The 21,068-nt window shown below is 41.4% G+C and overlaps 1 protein-coding gene across 1 annotated transcript; it reads right to left on the minus strand.

Moving 5' to 3' along the window:
* Positions 1–1,158: 1,158 nt before the first annotated feature.
* LETM2 (leucine zipper and EF-hand containing transmembrane protein 2) lies at positions 1,159–20,687 on the minus strand. The gene is made up of 11 exons (XM_015888473.3): positions 20,594–20,687; positions 18,596–18,676; positions 17,296–17,731; positions 16,295–16,438; positions 14,767–14,904; positions 13,827–14,030; positions 10,888–11,007; positions 8,503–8,613; positions 6,298–6,375; positions 5,945–6,019; positions 1,159–2,589 (listed from the first exon to the last, which is right to left on the minus strand). Exons 2-11 carry the CDS (start codon positions 18,640–18,642, stop codon positions 2,539–2,541), a joined length of 1,404 nt encoding a protein of 467 aa, XP_015743959.1. The 5' UTR covers positions 18,643–18,676; positions 20,594–20,687; the 3' UTR covers positions 1,159–2,538.
* Positions 20,688–21,068: the final 381 nt, after the last annotated feature.

A 21,068-nucleotide genomic window follows, 5' to 3' on the forward strand; every position in this document is an offset into this window, starting at 1 on the left:
AACGTCACTTCCTGCTCCACTTAGCACATCTTGCCCAAAGCTGGAATTCCAGAGGTCTAAATGCTACCTTTTAAAATATATATGTTTTGTCTATCAAGGTCATATTGACAGTTAGGTTTCTTTAATCTTCTTGAGGCTTTTAAGCAGCTTTCCCTGATCTGGCAGCTAATGGAAATTATGGGAATCAGTCAAAAACACCTAGAAGGCAGAAAATGGGGAAGGCGATTCTTGAGGGAGAATAATTTTGTTGTACTTACATCTCTGAGGGCATACTATGCACGTTATACTTAGCTATGGCTACCTCACAGGGTTCTTCTGTCAGAATGCCGTTACAATAAATTTAACAGAGACGAAATAATGAGAGTAATAAAGACTCTTATTTTGAATATATGTAAAAATACTGCTAAGGATTCAGCGCTGTAATCAGAAAACTTGGTGAAGTAGGTTTGACATCCACAGTAGACAGAAATTTCCAAAAGAATTAACACTGATCAAAGCTGCACAGGCTGGGTTTAAGTGACACACACACACCCATAGTGCCAGAAAACACTTGTTCCACAATAATAGTTATGTCAGCTATTGATCGCTGGAGAGTCAGGGAGAAAGCTGTTTGTCAAGCAAGTACAGCGTCTGACAGGTCCATCAATAGCTGGGACTTGCTTGGTGCACCCGATCCCCAGAGAAGCTGCCATGAACACAGTGCGAATCAGAAAGCTTAGTTTTGAGATGAACTAGTTTTGAGATGAGCTGGGTCTAGTTTAGAAATTCTGTAACATTAGATAAGCAACCAGGGACTCCCAAGGAACAATACATCGTTCCACTCCCATCACTCCCATTCCTGTTTTTATCTCTAGGCTTTTTAATATTGAATCAGTATTTTTCTCTTAACTTTTTTTTTTTTTAACTATAGATTTCCCCCAGTTTGCAGATCTTTTTCTCCTATTAGCTGATGCTGGGCTCCTATTTTGCACTAAACTACATATGTTTATTTTGGCTCAGAGTGTTGTAGGAACCCAACCACTGGGATTTTTACTCAATTTACCCAAGCCATGAGTTAACATAAGATACAAGCTTAGCTACACATAGGCCTTGAGCTTCACTCCTCAGTTATCTCCAGTGACTCTATCCCAGCATTCATTTCAGGATAGTTTAAAGTTGGTGTGTGTGCGCACACACACACACACACACACACACAGATAAATACATGGCTCCCAAATCAGACTCCCCACTGTCTAAACAGATCTGCACTAATTGTTACAGAACGTTTTTAGAAATTCTGGTACTGTAAGCCCAGACCACAATGCTTTTAGACTAGAAAGAGGGCAAAAATTAGTGAGAAAAGCCTTGATTTCCCCAATGATGTTTATACATCTATTAGAAAGGTCTATTTCAGAGACAAACATATCAAGTTAATATTAAAATAATTATCTGTTGGGATATCTGACAGCTTGTCTCGTGTTTTGAATGCAATCCCCAAGTTATTTATTTCTTAGCTGGAAACTGCCTCATTGCTGTTGTGCTAGTATTATGCAGAACATTAACAAAACATAGTAAAACTATCATTTTTTACCCTAGTATCTTTAACTTGTCTTTAATCGTAGGCAAACCTGGCAGAAAAATACAGACCTTTTCTTCATATGGCCCAACAGAAAGACCTTCCATAATCTGCTTTTTAGAACCCCCAATTCAGGTAGACACTGGTTACAGATTAATTCAACACCCACAATTTAATTAACAAAGAAAATAAAATTACAATTGATAATGTCTGCCTGAACTAGTTATATACAACTTAATCCATACTTTAATTGATCCTTACTCTATTTAAATAGATTTATGGTCCAAAGTAGCATTTGCTCCTTTTGAAACATCTGGAAAGTCACCGGAGTGTGCATCTTTGGACCAATCAGTAAAAATGAGGGAAATACATGTGACAGAAGGAAGCCAGCTGGAACATGCATGGGTTCCACTTTATTTGCATACTAAAAGGAAAGCGTCCTGTCCATTCATCCCGTTTGACTTTGAGAGGTGCGGCTGCAATTTTAGGCAACTTCATTTGCAAGGCCCTCCTCCAGGACCTACTTTCAAGGAAGCCTTTTTAAGAACTGGCCATAAATCAATTTAAAGTTCAAGTCTGTCTGCTGAGGGGAGGGAAGCCCAATTTTCTACAATTTCTCATAGAAAAAGGCTCAGGGCGGTGAGGAGGTCTTTCTCACAAAATTAAAATAAATCACAAAATTTTAAGGAATACAAATCTTCATGGTGAACCGCTTCACATTAAGTTACGGCTGGTCTTGTCTGTGGATTATGTACATATTTACAGAAATAAGTTACATGGATGTATCATAAATGTAAGTCTTGGCCCTAGATGCAAAGTGCTTTTTCACCTGGCTTAGATACACAGTAATCAAGTCCAGAGCACCGGGTTTCACAGGGCTGTGTTTGGGAAGGAGTTGGTCAATGAAAGCTGCCGACATGTTGCAAGTTGCAAGGGTGGTGCCTTTTTTTCCCTGAGGGTCCAGTTCTATATTGGGAAAACAGTTAGACTCCATTGGCGCTGGCTTTGCTGCTCCGAGGGGCTTCTATTTTAGTCTTTAAAAAAAAAAGAAAAGGAGTAATGGCAAATATGAGTAATGAAGGTAAAAGGAGACAATTATCAGATTTTTATCCCACCCTTTTCATATATATATGTCAACTCAAGGTGGCGAACATACCTAATATTCCTGCCTCCCATTTTCCCCACAACAACAACCCTGTGAGGTGGGTTGGCTTGAGAGAGAGGGACTGGCCCAAATTCACCCAGCCGGCTTTCCTACCAAAGGGAGGCCTAGCACTCACAGTCTCCTGGTTTCTAGGCCAGCACCTTAACCACTATACCAGTGTTTTTCAACCTTGGCAACTTTAAGTTGTATGGACTTCAACTCCCAGAATTCCCCAGCCAGCATGCCGGCTAGGGAATTCTGGGAGTTGAAGTCCACACATCTTAAAGTGGCCATGTTTGAAAAACACTGCACTACACCAAGCTGGCTCTCTAATGTTTTGGGGTATAGTACTCAAGCACACAGTCAAATCAGCCCCTTTCTTTAGGTCAGTGAAGTATCCACACTATGGAACTCTCCCTAAACTCTGGAGAGCAGTGAGCTTAACATGCTTTAATGCCCTCCCTATGGCAATTCTTGAGGGTGCCTACAAAAGTTTCTTATGAGCTAAGATTGTGGCCTTGTGGAGAAGGGTCTATTGAAACAATAGTCCATATCCTGTGGTGGTGCATTTTTTATAAGGATGCAAGGATCTGCCTTACCACGCCTTATTTAAACAAGTATCCAGGCAATCCGAATTTATTCTATGTACAGCTGTTATTATCAGACCAATATAATTCAGTTTCTGTGAACATGAACAAATGTTGCTGTGCTGTTTGTAAAACCAGACACCCTTTGATTGCACTGATGATCTAGTCATAAACTCTACTGTTTTATTCTGTTTCATTGGCTGTTAACTTGCTGAATTCTGGTCAATGACCATATAAAGTACTGAACATGGTCAGACCTTGATAAAAAACCAAACTCTTCTTGGAACCTCATCCTGGCTGATTTCAACAGGTCTTTCTTCTCAGTAAATGCTTATGAAATCCTAAATGGGACACCATTCCTACTTTGTTCAAGATACTGCCATAGTTCTTCTAAAAGCCAGCTGTAACACTGTATTCTGATTCCAGACTTTGAATAGGAACATTTATCTTTTCACACTCAGGGGTTTTCTGGTTTCAACAGTGTCTGTCTACCAGGTGTAAATTTTAGTTACTATACAATGGGGCAAAAAAGTATTTAGTCAGCCACCAATTGTACAAGTTCTCCCACTTAAAAAGATGAGAGAGGCCTGTAATTTTCATCATAGGTATACCTCAACTATGAGAGACAAAATGGGGAAAAAAATCCAGAAAATCACATTGTCTGATTTTTAAAGAATTTATTTGCAAATCATGGTGGAAAATAAGTATTTGGTCAATATCAAAAGTTCATCTCAATACTTTGTTATATATCCTTTGTTGGCAATGACAGAGGTCAAATGTTTTCTGTAAGTCTTCACAAGGTTTTCACACACTGTTGCTGGTATTTTGGCCCATTCCTCCATGCAGATCTCCTCTAGAGCAGTGATGTTTTGGGGCTGTCACTGGGCAACACAGACTTTCAACTCCCTCCAAAGGTTTTCCATGGGGTTGAGATCTGGAGACTGGCTAGGCCACTCCAGGACCTTGAAATGCTTCTTACGAAGCCACTCCTTCGTTGCCCGGGCGGTGTGTTTGGGATCATTGTCATGCTGAAAGACCCAGCCACGTTTCATCTTCAATGCCCTTGCTGATGGAAGGAGGTGTTCACTCAAAATCTCACGATACATGGCCCCATTCATTCTTTCCTTTACACGGATCAGTCGTCCTGGTCCTTTTGCAGAAAAACAGCCCCAAAGCATGATGTTTCCACCCCCATGCTTCACAGTAGGTATGGTGTTCTTTGGATGCAACTCAGCATTCTCTCTCCTCCAAACACGACGAGATGAGTTTAGACCAAAACGTTCTACTTTGGTTTTATCTGACCATATGACATTCTCCCAATCCTCTTCTGGATCATCCAAATGCTCTCTAGCAAACTTCAGACGGGCCTGGACATGTACTGGCTTAAGCAGGGGGACAGGTCTGGCACTGCAGGATTTGAGTCCCTGGCGGCGTAGTGTGTTACTGATGGTAGCCTTTGTTACTTTGGTCCCAGCTCTCTGCAGGTCATTCACTAGGTCCCCTCGTGTGGTTCTGGGATTTTTGCTCACTGTTCTTGTGATCATTTTGACCCCACGGGGTGAGATCTTGCGTGGAGCCCCAGATCGAGGGAGATTATCAGTGGTCTTGTATGTCTTCCATTTTCTAATTATTGCTCCCACAGTTGATTTCTTCACACCAAGCTGCTTGCCTATTGCAGATTCAGTCTTCCCAGCCTGGTACAGGTCTACAATTTTGTTTCTGGTGTCCTTCAACAGCTCTTTGGTCTTGGCCATAGTGGAGTTTGGAGTGTGACTGAGGATGTGGACAGGTGTCTTTTATACTGATAACAAGGTCAAACAGGTGGCATTACTACAGGTAACGAGTGGAGGACAGAGGAGCCTCTTAAAAAAGTAGTTACAGGTCTGTGAGAGCCAGACATCTTGCTTGTTTGTAGGTGACCAAATACTTATTTTCCACCATGATTTGCAAATAAATTCTTTAAAAATTAGACAATGTGATTTTCTGGATTTTTTCCCCCATTTTGTCTCTCATAGTTGAGGTATACCTATGATGAAAATTACAGGCCTCTCTCATCTTTTTAAGTGGGAGAACTTGCACAATTGGTGGCTGACTAAATACTTTTTTGCCCCACTGTATGTGCCTGTGTGTTTTAATCTAGACCAATCTTTTTCTTTGTTGATCATGTCCCCTACCCCACATATATTAAAGATTACTAGAACCTAAATTGGAAACAGAATCTGGACAAGATATGCTTATGATCCAGTGAGACTTCTATGGTCTTCTAATCAGAGATGTTTATAATAGTACCAGAAAATGATTCACAGTTAGAGCTACTGCACTAATCATTTCAAAATTTCTAGCAGCAGAGTTCAGATTAGTCTCTTGCTGCAAAAACAAAAGTTATGAAGCGCTAAGGCACACACACATTTATGCAGTAAGTTTGTCAGCCCATGAAACACAAGACTTGGTTTCTTAAGCTACCTTGTAAAATGTGGCACCCCACTTTTCAAGCCACTGTACTACTATAGAATGTAGCATAGTGGCATTGCTTGCTCTCCAGCAATTGCATTAGAGTAAACGGAAAGGGATATATGTACTCCCCACCCCGCTGACCTGCTGCCAGTTTTGTTTTTACAAACTATGGTGCGAAAAGTATTGTCCAGAAGTAAAACTCACCTCTCCCACAGGAGGCTTGACTGAGATTTCAGGAACTGATAATTTGTCTTTTGGCTGCAATATAAATTCTTCATTCTTCAAAATAGAGAGAAAGAAGAAATGAAGTCAGCTGAAGCCTGCAGGCTGCTATTCCAGAATCAGAAGGATGGTTATAAGGCCCATTAATTTTGTTGTCAGGTCATCTATGTTCCAAATTATGGATGTTATCTGAACTCCTTTGGTATCTGCCAGTGGATACAGCTTGGCTATTCATTTCTGTTATGTAGTTTTGGTAGAAAAGTTAATGCCTATGACCTAACTCTTGATGGACCTCAAATGTAGGCACAGTTGGGAACATATACCCCAATTCTCACCTTCCTTTCCTGCACATTGGGAGCAGAATCTAACAAGGTCTCATCATCATCTAATTCTGCATCCTCACTCTTCAGAGGCTAAAGAACAAATAAAATGCCTGGGTTAAGACAAATCTAGACAATACAAAAGCACAATATAACACATGTGGTAAAAAGCATCATGATATTGTGAAGTCTACTTAGTTATCCACAAAGCTCAAATTGTACATGTTGTAATTAAAAGCTTAGCAAGAATAAGAGTTCTTTTATCTGCCCAAAGCAGCTGTACATACAATTATTTTGTCCATCCAGGAAAGGGGTTAAAAACGGGGTTAGTAATTTACTATGAGTAGCTCAGTAAAAGTTACAATAAAGCAAAACCGGATCCTATGATTCCATATCCCTAATTTCATATGGGCAAGGCCTTTCCTTGGGGGGATTTTCTGGAATTTACCCTTCAGGCTTGCTGATGGTAATGTGAAAGCCTCATGGGATTTGTTGTACTGTATGTAAGTTGGCCGAAATGCACTGCTGGTTTAAAGTAAAATTTGCTGTGACCCAGCTTACTGTTTTACTGTCACTGTAGATCTACGCTGAGAAACCTTTGTCTGAGAACTAGTGTAGCCTTTTTTGGTCTCGGGGACATTGCCATCTCAGTTGAAATCTTCTATCTGATGTTTCCCGGAAGAATAATACTTATGCATGAGAATAAGCTATGTCAGACCCTGAGGTTGAAAATGAGCGTTTAGTGAATATTTAATCACATACAACATGCCCGTGCCCTCGTTTCAATTTTTATCAGCCCTCCCTCCAGACACCAGGCAAAGTTAGACACAGATTTTGCCACTTCGAATAACTTTATTAGGAAGTTGGCTTGGATTCTCTGTAGTTTATCTTAGGTGATGCATGGGTTTAGCTGAACTCTGTGTAAGAGCAGCACCAGAGTTGTGGCTTCAAAAAATTCCAATGCAGTTGGTCTATATTGGAGGGGAGGGGAGGGGAGACATGCTGAACTGCTCTGGGCATTCAGAACACCTGGGCAGTGTATGTCGCTTCCCCCAATATTGCATGTAAAGTCCAGGTCTTTAAAACAGGGAACCTGATGTATTTTATGCACCTCAAGGTCCAAGTCAATCTTCTAAAGCCCCTTGCAAAATGCATTGTCTTGTTTTCTCATAGTTGATCCGTAATGAGTATCCTTACAGAAATGGATCAGTGCTCTCATGGCCTAACAGTGTCTGCAATAATAGGACAGCATCATCTACAGAAAGCAGTGCTGATGTAAGTTTATTTGCCAGTTTGGGAGGGTGGAAATCTTCCTTATTTAAGGCAGCTACCATGGCATTGATATAGAAGTTAAACAATGAGGGGGCCAAGATCCATCCTTGTTTTAACCCCCATACTGATTGGTATCCTGCTATGGTACATCTTATTCTCAAATTAGAGTAACACTGTGTAGTTCATGTAATAGGATGAGTAACTGACTGCCAACTGTAGATGCTTTAACTTTGTCAAAATTTCCTTGGAGGGGAGGGGAGGGGAGACATCAACAATCTCTCTGAGATCTACAAACAGGACAAAATACCTCCAAAAATAGAGATGGATAATCTGTTGCTCCTTTTTGGAGCCCCAGAGCCATAAAAATTTTGGGTGATATTATTACTGAAAACCAGTGGCATAATTTCTCACCATTCCAAAACAGGAAATACATGACAGTTGTGATATAAGCTCCAAAGTTGTGTGTATAATATATATGCACAAGCACATATACAGATAAGTAAGGAACACCCCCACAACCTCCACCCCACCCTCAGTTACCTACTGAGAAAATGACCCTTGCTTCTTTGCAGCATTGTCCCTCAACCACCTCATCAAAAAACAAACCCATTAAGTACCCCACACCAAAGCCTGTCTCATGTAAGTTAGATTCCATCTCTCCTAAGGATGATGCAAGCTGTTGAACAAAATCCAGAGGCTACATGTTTGCCTCTCTTCCTTTACAAGAACTATAGGTGTGCCTAAGAATAAGCCTATGTGATTATTCCAACAGATCTAAAAATCCACTGCAGTGCAGTGAACATACCCTCCAGGGACTTCTGACTACAATATGCACATCTGAAGCATACCAAGCTGGGAGAAGCTGATATCCCTTGCCTCCTAGTTTTGCTCTCCCATCAGGAAACAGACCAGGTTTGTTTGGCAGTAATTGCTTCAAAACTTGCTCACCTCAGTAGTATTCACCACCATCGGTTTGGGGTTCACGTCTGTCAAATATAAGGCACGAGAAAGCAGCAGCAAAGAAGGAGGAACTTTTTCTTTGAGATTCAAATCCAGCCACTGTACAGCAGAGATGAGGAGAAAAACGGTTCAGGGCAACCTTCTGGGAAATTAAACTTTTGCAAATCTGAAACTTCCAGATCTGAGTGCTGCAAAGAGAGTCACCTTTTGCTCCAGCAAGAACTTTCCTTTATATTCTGCCCCAATCTGGTGCTCTGACCATCCCAAAAGACCAGAAAACTCCTGACCCATTGAAACTGAAAAGCACATCACACTTTGTTCTTAAGCTCCTTTCTGAAGGTGCCTTGGAGAGAGCAATCAAGGGGAATGGTGCCTCCCCAGATTGAGGTTTGCAGAATATAGGTTGTAAGAAGCACAGCCACAAGGTATGATTGATGGGGTAAAAGCCAAAGGGGAGAGGGACCCTCCCACCCAGAAGAAAACCACCCAACCCTTGCTGGAAAGCTCAACTGGCTGCATGTGTGGAGAGGTTCCAGAATTACTCCAAAGATCACATCTGACTCTCTAGCTGCTGGCTGCAAGCTGAGCTACCCTCTTGACATTTAGCTACTTAGAATGGAAAGTGAGCTTCCTGCAAGCAGAGCACTCTAGACTCCATCCTAAGAAGCTGCTTTCAGGACCTGCTGAGAGCCACTAATGATGCCTACTTAAGGCAATCCCTTATTCATATCTGCTCCATCTGTGTTCTCAGCTCAGCTGGAACAGCTCCTTATGTCTATAAAATTAAATTGGAATACTTTTGAATCTCATTCTGAACCAATCAGCCCAACTGGGATTTGGCCTCAAAACTAGACCTGCCGTCTCTTATAGCAACCTTCTCCAACGCAATGCTCTTCAGAATCAGTGAACGTCTCCCACCTTGGCAGATGCTGGTTTGGAATGAAGAAGTCATTGTATATTCACAGGGCAAAAGGTTGGTAGAGGGCATCTTAAAAGAGCACATGGGCCTTTTCAGAAATAAGCAACTACCTACACCTAGCATCCCACTTTCTAGGATAGCCCATCCACGGTTTTCAGAAATCCACAAACAGGTTGCAAAAGGATTTTTGCTTTCACTGCTCAGCAACTGATATTCTTAAGGATTTCCTGGGATAACAATAGCCCAGGTTCGTTCTGTGGAATTGGTGTTGGGTCTTTTTCCATCAGCCAGTACTTCCCAAGAAGCTTCCAATCTCCAAACAACCCCACAGAATTCAAATTCCACAGACTGACTGACTGACTGACTGACTGACTGTCTGTTTGTCTATCTATCTATCTCTGTCTGTCTGTCTGTCTATCAATCAATCAAATTTCTCACCCGCCTATCTCCCCCCAATGGGGGAACTCTGGGTGACTCACACCGAACATTAAAAACATATATAAATACATAAAACATCAGTTTAAAATACTGCAAGCCAATTGCCACTTCTGCACTGAGGAAGCCTTGCTGGAACACAAGGCAAAGATTCTGCAAAAAATGCAATCTCTACTTCAGGACAGATCACCCTAAGCCCAGAGAAGCCCAACTAAAAGGATGTACAATTTATATTCTGTGGCAAACAACCTCAGAGCCCAGGATGGCATATAAGTTCCATCCATGCAAATGACTAAACTCCAAAGAAGAGAAAGATAAACTTGTTTCTGATATTCAGTTTAGTTCATTTTCATTACAATCATTATCCAAAACATTAACTGATCATGAACTCCTGAAGCAACTTGCAGACAACTCAAACAAGAATGTGCAACCTCTTTTGTACTGGGGAAATGTATTATTTAGGTTAAAAGTATATGCCATTAAAATTAAAGTTAATTAAATATCATTTCTAGGATTCCTCTCAATGTATTTAGTAATTTTCTTCCTCTGCCACCTTCAGAATTACAAATCAGCAACCACTTTTCAAGGGACTGGAAGGAAACACAACTTTCATGCTCTCCCTTGAGCCAGAACAGAAATAGGCAATCTTTTCCAGCTGGGAGTGATATTACGATGTAGCCAAAGTAAAAATATCTGGTTTGAGAGCTTTGGGGAAAGTTTTAATGGGCAAAATGGGTTCCCTATGCTTTACTGAGGGCTTCATTTGCCAAGGGATCAACTTTGTACTTTAAATGCCAAAGATGTTGCAGGTAGTTGCAATTTTAGGGGTCAAAGTGTCCATACCAAAAAAAAAGTTGAAAAAGTTTGGTCTTGCCCATTCTAGGAGCCCAAAGGGATGCTCAGAGGGAGAGATCATATGTAACTTGTGGTTTCCACCCAATCAGGAAGATGAAGCAGTCAGATCCCTTTGAATGTTTTTCTTCAACTCAATTTCCTTCCCTCCCTCATTCCTAACTTGCCTGGTTCAGTTGCTCTTTGAGCTGGTCCTCCGTAAGGCCCAACGACCTCATTCCTCTTGCTCTGCATGCACTTTGCAGCTCAGACACACTCAAGCCATTAACACCTTCCTTGGCTATCATCTACAGGCAGCAAAGAGCAGAAATCAGAATCATGTAGAACATTTCAAAATCAAGGCTCCCATCGCATTCAGCCATTTTTCCAGTGGCAGTAAAAGAGAAATACGAATCTTCTGGGAACTACATCGGTAGTCTGGTGACACCTTTTCCGTCTAACAAATTTTATTAAAAGGCATAAGCTCACAAAAGATCTCAAAAGGTGCTACCAGACTTCTATTCTTTTTTTTTTGGCCACAATAGACTAGCATGGCTCTCCTCATACAATATCTTCTGGGAATGTGAATGCTTAGGCATGATTTAAAAAAACAAAAACAAATTCCTTTCTTTTTCTTTAAATATTTATAGCCCACCTTGCATCAGGATGAGAATACCATCAATAAAAACAATAAAATAACTAGGAATTAAACCCACACATTTTAAAAAGTATACCAATTGAGCATCTTCACTGAGTCCCAAAAGTTCATGTGAATAGTCAAAATAAAAAGAAACCCTTACTTGAAACACTAAGAAGGCCCTTTTTTCCTCCTTCACATAACGTACAGCTCTTAATGAAGGAATTCGGAGGAAATGCTTGGGCAGAATTTAATACTGCAGAGCTTAATATTCTGGAAGTATCCAATATATATCAGATACTGGAATGTCCATGCTAGAATCCAATGCCTTTCATGCTGGAATAAAAAGGTTCTTCAATAATGCTTTTGTTAGCAAGCTACTTTACTACATTAGTGGAAATTTCCTCCATACTCTCTTCAAGGAAAGCTCCATGCATAGAGAATAAGCTAAACAGAAATTTCCCCCATTGTAGGAGTTACTGCAGTTAGGTGATCAAAACCCCTCAAAGCCACCTGAGTTTCCAGAAACAAAACTGACTCTAAGAGTAGAAGCTTGGTTCTTTCAGGGGGAGTGCAATTTCATTCAGAGCAGGACATTTATCTCTCAGAATCTCCATCTCATTGGGTTTCCACTTATTTGCCCATCTAATCCATTTCAGCCTCCATGTACACAGCCCCTTCTGTTTCTGATGATACGAAGAAATAGAACTGAGGTACCCTTCTCAAAATTCATCTAGATGCTAACTAAACAGGATAAATCAGATCTCACGGGCTGTCCACATCATAACAGCTATGGAATGGGGGAAAAAACCTTCAGTAACATTTCTGGAATTGTAAGAATTGTAATTCTAAAAGTAAAGAGAGGAACCACTGTGCCCCTCAATTCCCCCATCATAGAGCTGGTTTACTAAGAGAGTGGTTAATGATAGCAAAAGCTACTGAGACATCTAGGGAATCCAAGAAGATTGCATTTTCTGCTTCTCTTCCATGAAGCAGATCATCTGTGAAGGCAACTAAGGCTGTTGCCAGGTTAATCCCAGTCTCAAATCCTACTAGAACAGGTCTGGATAATCTGTTCTTGCCAATAACATCTGAAACTTACCAAACATCATTCTCTTGACTAGCTTACCCAAAATTTAAAGAGAGCTTTCTTTTTAACAACAAAGTTTTTAAATTGCATAATATAGTTTTGCTTCATGAAATGTGCACATTTCCAGGAACGCTCAGAAGGCACATAGGCTGACATTTTAGTTCTGTACGTGTTTTAAGCAATCGATTGGTTAAAAGGTAGAAGACTGATTAATTAACAGTATTCTGTTAGATTATGAGACTAGTTTTAATCATCCCAATGCAAGCACATCAAATAAATCAACGAAAATTTACAAACTGCTTCGGTGGCCATAGTTGACGAGGAAGGAAACATAATCAAAATACCTTGGCTGGTTCAGTCTAATAATACTAAATCAATCTCACAGAATCCTTAGACAGGCTAATTAATTAGGGTTAAGAGCCTTCAGATTCAATGGACTGTATTTTCATTTTTACATGAAAACTTTCCTGGCTGAAATTTTCTCTCTTGCAGCATCTGCCTTGATATCAAACCTCTTTCTCCTACTTTATTTCTTTGTATCATTTGTTAAGCAAATTTCCTAATTAGCACCCTTCATATTTCCTCTTGCTGCAACTAGTACCATTGTTCTAAAATCAGAGAAGTTTGTTTGTGTCAAGTTTTTGGCTCCCAAGATTTTCATGGAGTTTTCTTTAATGTTTATTGAAAAGAAATGGAATAAGGTTACAGAAATCTCAGCAACTATATTGCTTTCAATTTAGAACCTAATTCATCTATTAGCTTCTTAAGGTGGAGACTTTTTCAGGTTTGATTTGATTGGTTTTTACAAACAGATTATCTGTGAAAGGTGAGGATGCTAATCAATTTGCTGATAAGCGAGGAATGTATAGATGATCAAAAGTAAATATCTCATTTACAGTAAGGATCTCATTAGACCAAAAGGCTAGCTTAGAAGATGCTGGACAGCCACCACTCATGGATGGTTTATTTGGCCTTCCTGCACATACAGAAAGTCAGACTAGATTATCCTTGTGGTCTCTTTCCAACTCCACAAATTTATGATTCTAAATTACTGATCCAAAACATCAATAACCTACCCCTTCAGAGAACTGCCTACAGATATCAACATACAGCTCCAATATCCAGTTGCAGCTACAGTATTAATTTTCACTGTTTGGACACACATGCTTTCAAACTTGCCATTTTGCTGGAGACTCTGGTTCAAGTCAACAGTGACCAGGGGGCTCTGGGCCAGTCATAGTCTTTCAGCCTAACCTACCACCCAGGGCTGTTTTCATGGGGTTAAAATTAGGAGAGATCCTTAAACTGAGAAAAGTGAAACAATTACACAGCACATCAAATAACTAGATTAAAGGAGAGATTTCCCAGCTCTTGGTGAAAGACAGGTGGCATCTCTTTACCTCATCATCAGCTTTGATAGATCTAAGCTTCATCAAAAGCTGGAAGCGGAGGAGATTGTTGGTGCCAATGGGCTGCAACTCAAGCAGTTTGCAAAGGATGACCAGTTGTGGCCGCTCCAAGTGTTCCAGGGTCAGCTCATCCTCAAACAGTTTGGAAAACTGCACAATTTCCTGGGTGCTGGGTTGTTGGCCACTATGTCGAACCTAAACACAATAATAAATTAGGACTCCAGAATCTGTCTCCCCCAAACCCAATGCTGGTTTTCTTTATAATGAGGCTGCTTAAATTAAAGAATTCTCCTCACTAAGAGAGAAGCTTGGTACCATCATTTTATCTCAAGACAGCAAGCAAAATCTATCCTGTCTGCCAGTGATTTTAATGATATTTGACACCCTTTAATATTTTTCTCTCTCCTTTAATCTTTTGCTTTATATTGCTTTTCAGTATTTTGCATTTTCGCTGGTTTTATTACTGTCACAGGAAACCTTGAGGCTATCGGCAGCAAAAAGATAGGCTATAAAATCCATACATTTTCTTTATTTGGATTTATTTTTATTTTTTCAGCCTTGTCCAAAAAACTTAAATGAAGATGCACGGTTCCTTAGAGATGCATTCATTTAAAATTATAAGCCCCCTACAGTGATGTAAAATTACTGAACACAATCCTACAATAATAATAATTCTGACATCAAATTGACAATTTGAAACCACATAACATAATTCTCCACTTCAGAGTATAAGCTTATAGATAAGACATAAAATCAGTGCATCGATTTAGACTGCATAAAACTCTTGAGAGGGTTATTTTTTATATTTCAAAGTTTTGTTTATATAAGCAAAGTTCTATCTTCTGGAAGACTTTTGAATCTTATCAACATTCTTTAAATGAAACACAGAGCTCTAGAGCTCCAGCTTTTCAATTCACTCAGGAACGCGTACCTTCTGAACGTAGGAAGAGAACAGCTGGGTGGCGGCTCCTGTATTGGCTTTGTTCCTTCTGGCCAACTCTGCAATAGTCTCCTGCAAGAATTTGGCTAGCTCCAACTTGGCGCTCAGTTTCTTCCTCTGCTTTTCTTCCTTAGTACAAAGAGCAATTAAAAAGATAAGGAATTACCTCACAAAGAGGTGAGTCGCTTGCCGTTCTTGGCAAAAGTAAAGCTCTACTCTTCACTGTACTACTTGCTGGGAAAGGAAAAAGAATATTCTAAAGAAAGAGTTTAAAAAGGTATCAGAAAAGAAGAAGGGAAAACCAAAGAGCCAACAGGGATTCCCATCCATTTTGGGCTATGCTCCCACTTATTCTCCACTTCAGACCCATCCATCAGATAGAGTCAAATGGTACATCTTCAAGGCAATGCGTCTTTTCATGATACCGTCCCCCACATCCTCCAATGATTTAAGATGTTTAAAACCATTCCAGGTCCTCTTTGCAACAGTATTTGCCAGTATCATCATACACTCCCTTGCTGTTCTTCTCAGGCTATTTTTCATAGCTTTAATTTAAAGGAGTCAGGGACTGGGTCAGCCTCCTGTAAGCAATGGTTCTGAACAACAACCTCCCTTTAAGGATGATGAAAACAGTAATCAAAAACAGTTGGGAGGCATCTACTTGCAAAAGAAGGCAGGCAATAATGTGACCAGTTTTGTCCTATTTGGGATGCGTCAGATGTAGGTAAGCAGACGTTATCCTCTACCAGGGACAGATCTCATGGACCCATGTCCTTCAGATGACAACACAGAGCATTAGCTTTAAGAGCTATTCAGATGCTAGGCTGAGCACTTACAGAAAGGGATGTACAGAATTTATCAGAATGGAATACACAGTCCACCCTCCCTTAAGCTCTCAGAGCAGATAGATATGGATGTTATATTAAACATCCACAAGACCCACACTGTGTAAAAATAGAGATACGTTCCCCCCTTGCAAAACCCTGTAAATGGGGGCATGACATAGGTAATATCCCGTATCTCTCTGCTCTGAGAGCTTAAGAGAAGGTGGAATCTATAGGCCGTTCTGATATATTCTAATTGCAAAGTATCTCTAGGATTTTTAAAGAATCTCTCATGCAAATCCTTACAAATGGCAGAGCAAGTTCATTCTGCTGTATGTTAATCTCTTGGCTACACTAGCGCAGAGTGTTTATTTTGTTTTCCTTTTATTCCACCCTTCTTCCATGCTGCTTGAGGGAGTGTGCATTATTTGTCTTGCACCATCTCTGTCTATTCTGAGGTAGGTCAGAGAAAGAGAAGAAATGAACCAAAATTAGTTAAGAGCTTTGTATCTTACTGAGGGTTTGAACATAGGTCATCCTAGGTTCCTGCCTTCCTCCACTGCTTGCAGAGATTAATTCCTCTAGTCATGTAGATTTGTATCGGTGCTAGAGGTAAAGAACGCCTAAGGTATAGGCACCATGACATAGTTTGACACACAGACTAAGCGTTTTTAAAATTTTAAAAAAACACTGACCTTTTTAGATTCAGTTTCAAAGGTTGAAGGCAACATCTCAGGAAAGAGTTTAAGAAATACAGGTAACAGGAATTCCATGAAGGGTACTATGATGAACACCAAGAAAGGAACCAACCGGAAAAGATCTGCTGATGTTCTCATCAACTGCAGAAACAGAAACACAAGCCAAAATGTTACACTGTTCATATATTGCCCTAAGGCATGGTTAATTGCAAACATGTTTCAATAAGCCACAATACTGAGATCATATAGCATTACTAAGCCAAAACTAAGTAAACCAAATTATAGCTTACAACCATCCCTGAACCTATCTTCTCTTCACTAAAAGGGTGAGGAGAAGTCTTGCTCCAAGGCAAGTACTTCACCAAATTAATTTCAGTGTGCCAGAATTTCATGCGCAGAAATGCCTGCTAGCCTACATCCCTGTATATTTTAAGAAATAAGTCAAATGATTTTGTTCAAAAACTTTTCTTTTCTGTACATGAGAAAGTGGGGACGGGGTTCAGCGCTCTCTTACGCTATTATATATTACTGCAGTCAAACATTTGGGTGCCTGTCATAGAGAGAGACACTCTCTTATACTATGCAGCAAGTCAGAGATAGGTGGGACACACGAGTTACCAGCGAGTGGAAGATTGGGATTCCAAATTCACATCTGGAAGAAAATACAGCACCAATGAATGAGCATTACATTCTGAAGCATGATCAAACTCTGCTTGCGAATCCCAGGACAAATGACTTGGCAAACCGATTGCTGGGCCAGATGCTTTGCTCTTATCAGGGGAATGAACCAGAATGTAGAAGCAGCAAAAACAAAATGCCTGCCTGTCCCTTATTCAGCCCGTGAATAGACTGAGTGGTAAAGTCACCTTATTTCAGATTGGTTTGCTTTGTCCAGCGAATAAGAATCCGCTGCTGCATACTGTCCATTCAAGAGGAAGCAATTAGTCACGCGCAGTGGATAGTTTGCTAGCTGTTCCCCAAAGTCAGCCAATGCTCACCCTTCGTCTCTCCCGCCTGGTGAGGACTTGCCCGTGTAACAGTCTCCAGACCATCCGAGCAGCTACTTTCGTGTCAATCCAAAGCAAATGGAATCCATTGTAATAGTGCCTCAGTTCATCTACAATCCTCTGCCATAGCGATCTCCTGACAGTCTCTGCGGCTTTGTCTGGAGCACTGGCCACACTGTGGTCTGTTTTTACAGTACTCGGCTCAGGGCGAGGTTTGTCCTGATGCCAATAAGCTGACGTGTGAAACATCTGCATGGGCCTAATCAGCAAGTGAGGCCATCCGTTTCCCTGCTGTGAACTGGAGAGGAGCTGATGGCTTTCAGAGTCCTTCAGGAATGTTCCGTTATGGTGGGAATCCACCAGTTGAGCAAGTGCAGCTGATGAGGAGAATAGGGAACAACAGGAGTGCACAAGCAGGCATGATCCCCTGGAAGAGAAAGAGTCTGAATCATTAGTGCCACCAAAGGTTTGGCCTGGTAAGAGACACATTTTGCAAGGCATTGATCGTGAACCCTATTACTGAAATCAAGAGGAGTCTGGTAGCACCTTCTCAGACTAAGACATTTTATTCCCAAAGACATTATGACCTGCAGCTTATTTCATCAGATGCACTGTAGTGGCTAAACCAATGCAGGACTGAACCTGGGAGGAGGCCGGGGGCGGGGGGGGGAAGGGAAGACAAAGCAGTTATGCAGATGTAGATTACATGGGAGGCATGCCAGGTTAAGGAATGCATTTCTTAACCCCAGCCATAGCTACTGTATTTACCATTCTTGAACTGGATACACGTTGGGGTTATAATTTCTCCTTTGTGCTCCAGTGCTATTTTATCAATCATAGAAGTTCCAGATGACTGAGGAAATTATGGATTTTTTATTATTAAAACCAGACAATATAATGTAGGTGTATATCTATATCTATATCTATACACACACATACATGCATACACACACACACACACACTTCACAAAAAGTAAAACCACGCAGATGAATGCTATCCATGCTCCAGTGATGAACAAAAGCAATAAAAAAATACATTTGATATTGCTTCTCTGACATTCTTTACCATTAAACTTAAATCAATACAACTAAGTCTTTTACACTGTCTACAGAATGTTTCATATAATGCCATGCAATTTTGACTGAGGCTAGTAATTAGATTAAAAAAACTCATGAACTTCCTCCAGGGGTAGATCTTATGTATGACCCACATCACTACTGCTGCTTGGGGTGAAGTTCAAAAATCTAAAATAATGACATAATTCACAGAATTCAAGATTTCATTTCTTACCTGGTCCTAGCTACTGCAAGGAATATGTTACAGCTGTAGATGGCCATGTTTTGCCTGAAATCAGTTTACTTCATCTATGGTCTGACACAAAAAGAAAAACAGCATTCTAAATAAACAATTACTGTACCTTTTATATAAAAAAAAAAAGTCAAATAATCTAATACACCAGTAAGGAACTTAGACATATGGCAGTTAAATAAAGAAATGATTTTGAAATATTCAACTACAGATACAATCACCTAGGAAATGGTTAGTAAATACAACTTCTCTCTGTTATAAACCTTTAGCCAAATACATGGGATTAAGGATCATTTCACATGTATTGCATAACAGATATGCCCAGTTTTGCCTCAATCATATGGTAATGACTTTCCCAGTCCTGATTCTTGAAGTTTGTGAGGCAAAAATTGCATACTATTAAATATCTTATGAAAGCATACGTTAAATTCTTGTAAGAGTAACTAACTACACCAAAAGAAAATGAAATATGGATGTTTTGTACATGAGCCAAAAGCTGTTTAAGTAACTACTCTTAGCACAGAGTTTTTATACTCTTATAAGTGCCATTTTCCCTTGCCACTAGGTAGAATAATTTTAAGAAATGAACATTTTCAGGATAAAATTCCATAGAATGTTTCTATATTGACACTTGAAACATCATTCAAGAGATATTAGTAGGAGATATACAGTATGATTCTAAGCATCCTTAGTCAAAAGAAAATGTTATTGACTTGAAATGCTTTATTCTCTGGTAAATATATAGACATTGTTTTTTTACATCATGCTAAGCCAGAATATGGTGGTTTGGGTTTTGGCTTAGTACAAAACCCAACCAGGGTGCTTTATTCAACACACTATAGCTTAATGGAATACAAATTTAGCTACAATAATAAAAAGCCTGGACATCCTCCTTGTTGTCCCATGCCCTATTAGGGGAAATGTTTAATAAGAGAATTAGACTGATGAAGAATTGGATCCCAAGCGATGGAGTCCCCCTATATGGACTAAGTAAAGTGTCAAGTTTTCATTACTAAATATATAGAACTGGAATGCGAGTAAGGTAGCCACTTCTTCACAGCATATTTACTGGCAAAAGTGGGGCCTTAATAACATAAGGAGAGCCAGTTTGGGGAAGTGGTGAAGCACCAGGCTAGAAACCGGGAGACCGGGAGTTCTAGTCCCGCCTTAGGCGCAAAGTCAGCTGGGTGACCTTGGGCCAGTCACCCTCTCTCAGCCCTAGAAGAAGCAGCAATGGCAAAGCACTCCCAACGCCTTGCCGAGAAAACCGCAGGGACTCGTCCAGGCAGTCACCAGGAGTCGACACTGACTCAAAAGCGCCAGAACAAAATCACAACCAAACAAGCACCACCCGCATCAGACCGTCCTGGCACACAGAGAAGTACCCAGATGCTCAGCTCCCCCACTGCCAGTTGTCAAGCTCAACTTCCAACGACGACACCCACACAGACAACATCCACACCCCCGAATCGTTTTCTCGGCTACCCTTCGATGCCTTCTGGGGTGGGGTCCTCCCCACCCACCCACTCACTCACCCACCCACCCACTTTCCAGTCTAGCCTGGAGTCCTGGGAATGCCCGGCGGTCTCCCGTCAAAATACTGGCCAGGACCGCCCTGCTTAGCTTTTTGAGACGGGGCCAGCCAAGGCCAGCGGCTGCAGTGGCCCCGTGGGTTGCAGCCCCTTCTAGGGTCCCTGCCATCCCACCTCCCCCTGAGGACTCCTCTCTCTTCCCCAGGAAGTCTCCTCCAGTCACCGAGGGCCCCCTCCTCAGCCCGGGCCGGCCTGTCCTGGGCCCTGGGATCCCCTCCATTCTCCTCTGCTCCCTCACCCACACGCGTGTATGACCATCTGCATGTATGTGTGTGTGCAGCCTGTGCCTACGTGTGCCTCAATTGCTCCTTATGTACACGCCAACACCTATGTAATACATATTTTTATACATGTTAAAAAAAAACATGCTTTTTTTTTCTGTGCTCACCTGCTGACCTGAACTGAGCCTCCCCTCCCCCCGCAACCGGGCCGCTTCAGCTCCACCCTCTTCCGGGACATCCGGGGATTCCCGTCAGCCCCCACGGTCTCCGGAAACGGAACCTAAAAGAAGCCGCTCTAGCGGGCAAGGATTTCTCCTCTCCTCTTCCTCCTCGGCCCGCCGTTCGTTTCTGGCAGCCAATAGGAGCGCGGGGCGGGGGAACGGGGCAGGGATTGGAGCGGGAGGGGCTGGAGCGAGAGGAGCGGCGGGGCGGGGCGGGGCTCTGGCAGAGCGTTGGGGCTGATTGATCGCTCGCGGGACTTTTTTGCGGTTGCTCGAGAGTAATTGCCGGAGTGAAAGATGCACGCTGAGGTGTAAAGAAACTCAGGATTTTCACCGGGGGGGGGGCACGTGCAAGCGGCGTCCGGGGTTGCTGCGCCTTTAAAAGTTGCATAGAGGAGGCCAGCTCAGTTGCACCAGGCGC

This window comes from Python bivittatus, unplaced genomic scaffold (genome assembly GCF_059951505.1).
Source record: "Python bivittatus isolate LINGU-HERP-01145 unplaced genomic scaffold, Pbiv_v1 ctg000680_np1212, whole genome shotgun sequence".
NCBI classification, from domain to species: domain Eukaryota; kingdom Metazoa; phylum Chordata; class Lepidosauria; order Squamata; family Pythonidae; genus Python; species Python bivittatus.

Coding starts and splice junctions, on each gene's coding strand:
- LETM2 (XM_015888473.3), bottom strand. CDS start 18,642: ATGGCCATCTACAGCTGTAACATATTCCTTGCAGTAGCTAGGACCAG. Junction 14,905..16,294: donor TTGAAACTGAATCTAAAAAG/GTCAGTGTTTTT, acceptor CTTTGTACTAAG/GAAGAAAAGCAGAGGAAGAA. Junction 2,590..5,944: donor TCAAGCCTCCTGTGGGAGAG/GTGAGTTTTACT, acceptor TTTTTTTTAAAG/ACTAAAATAGAAGCCCCTCG.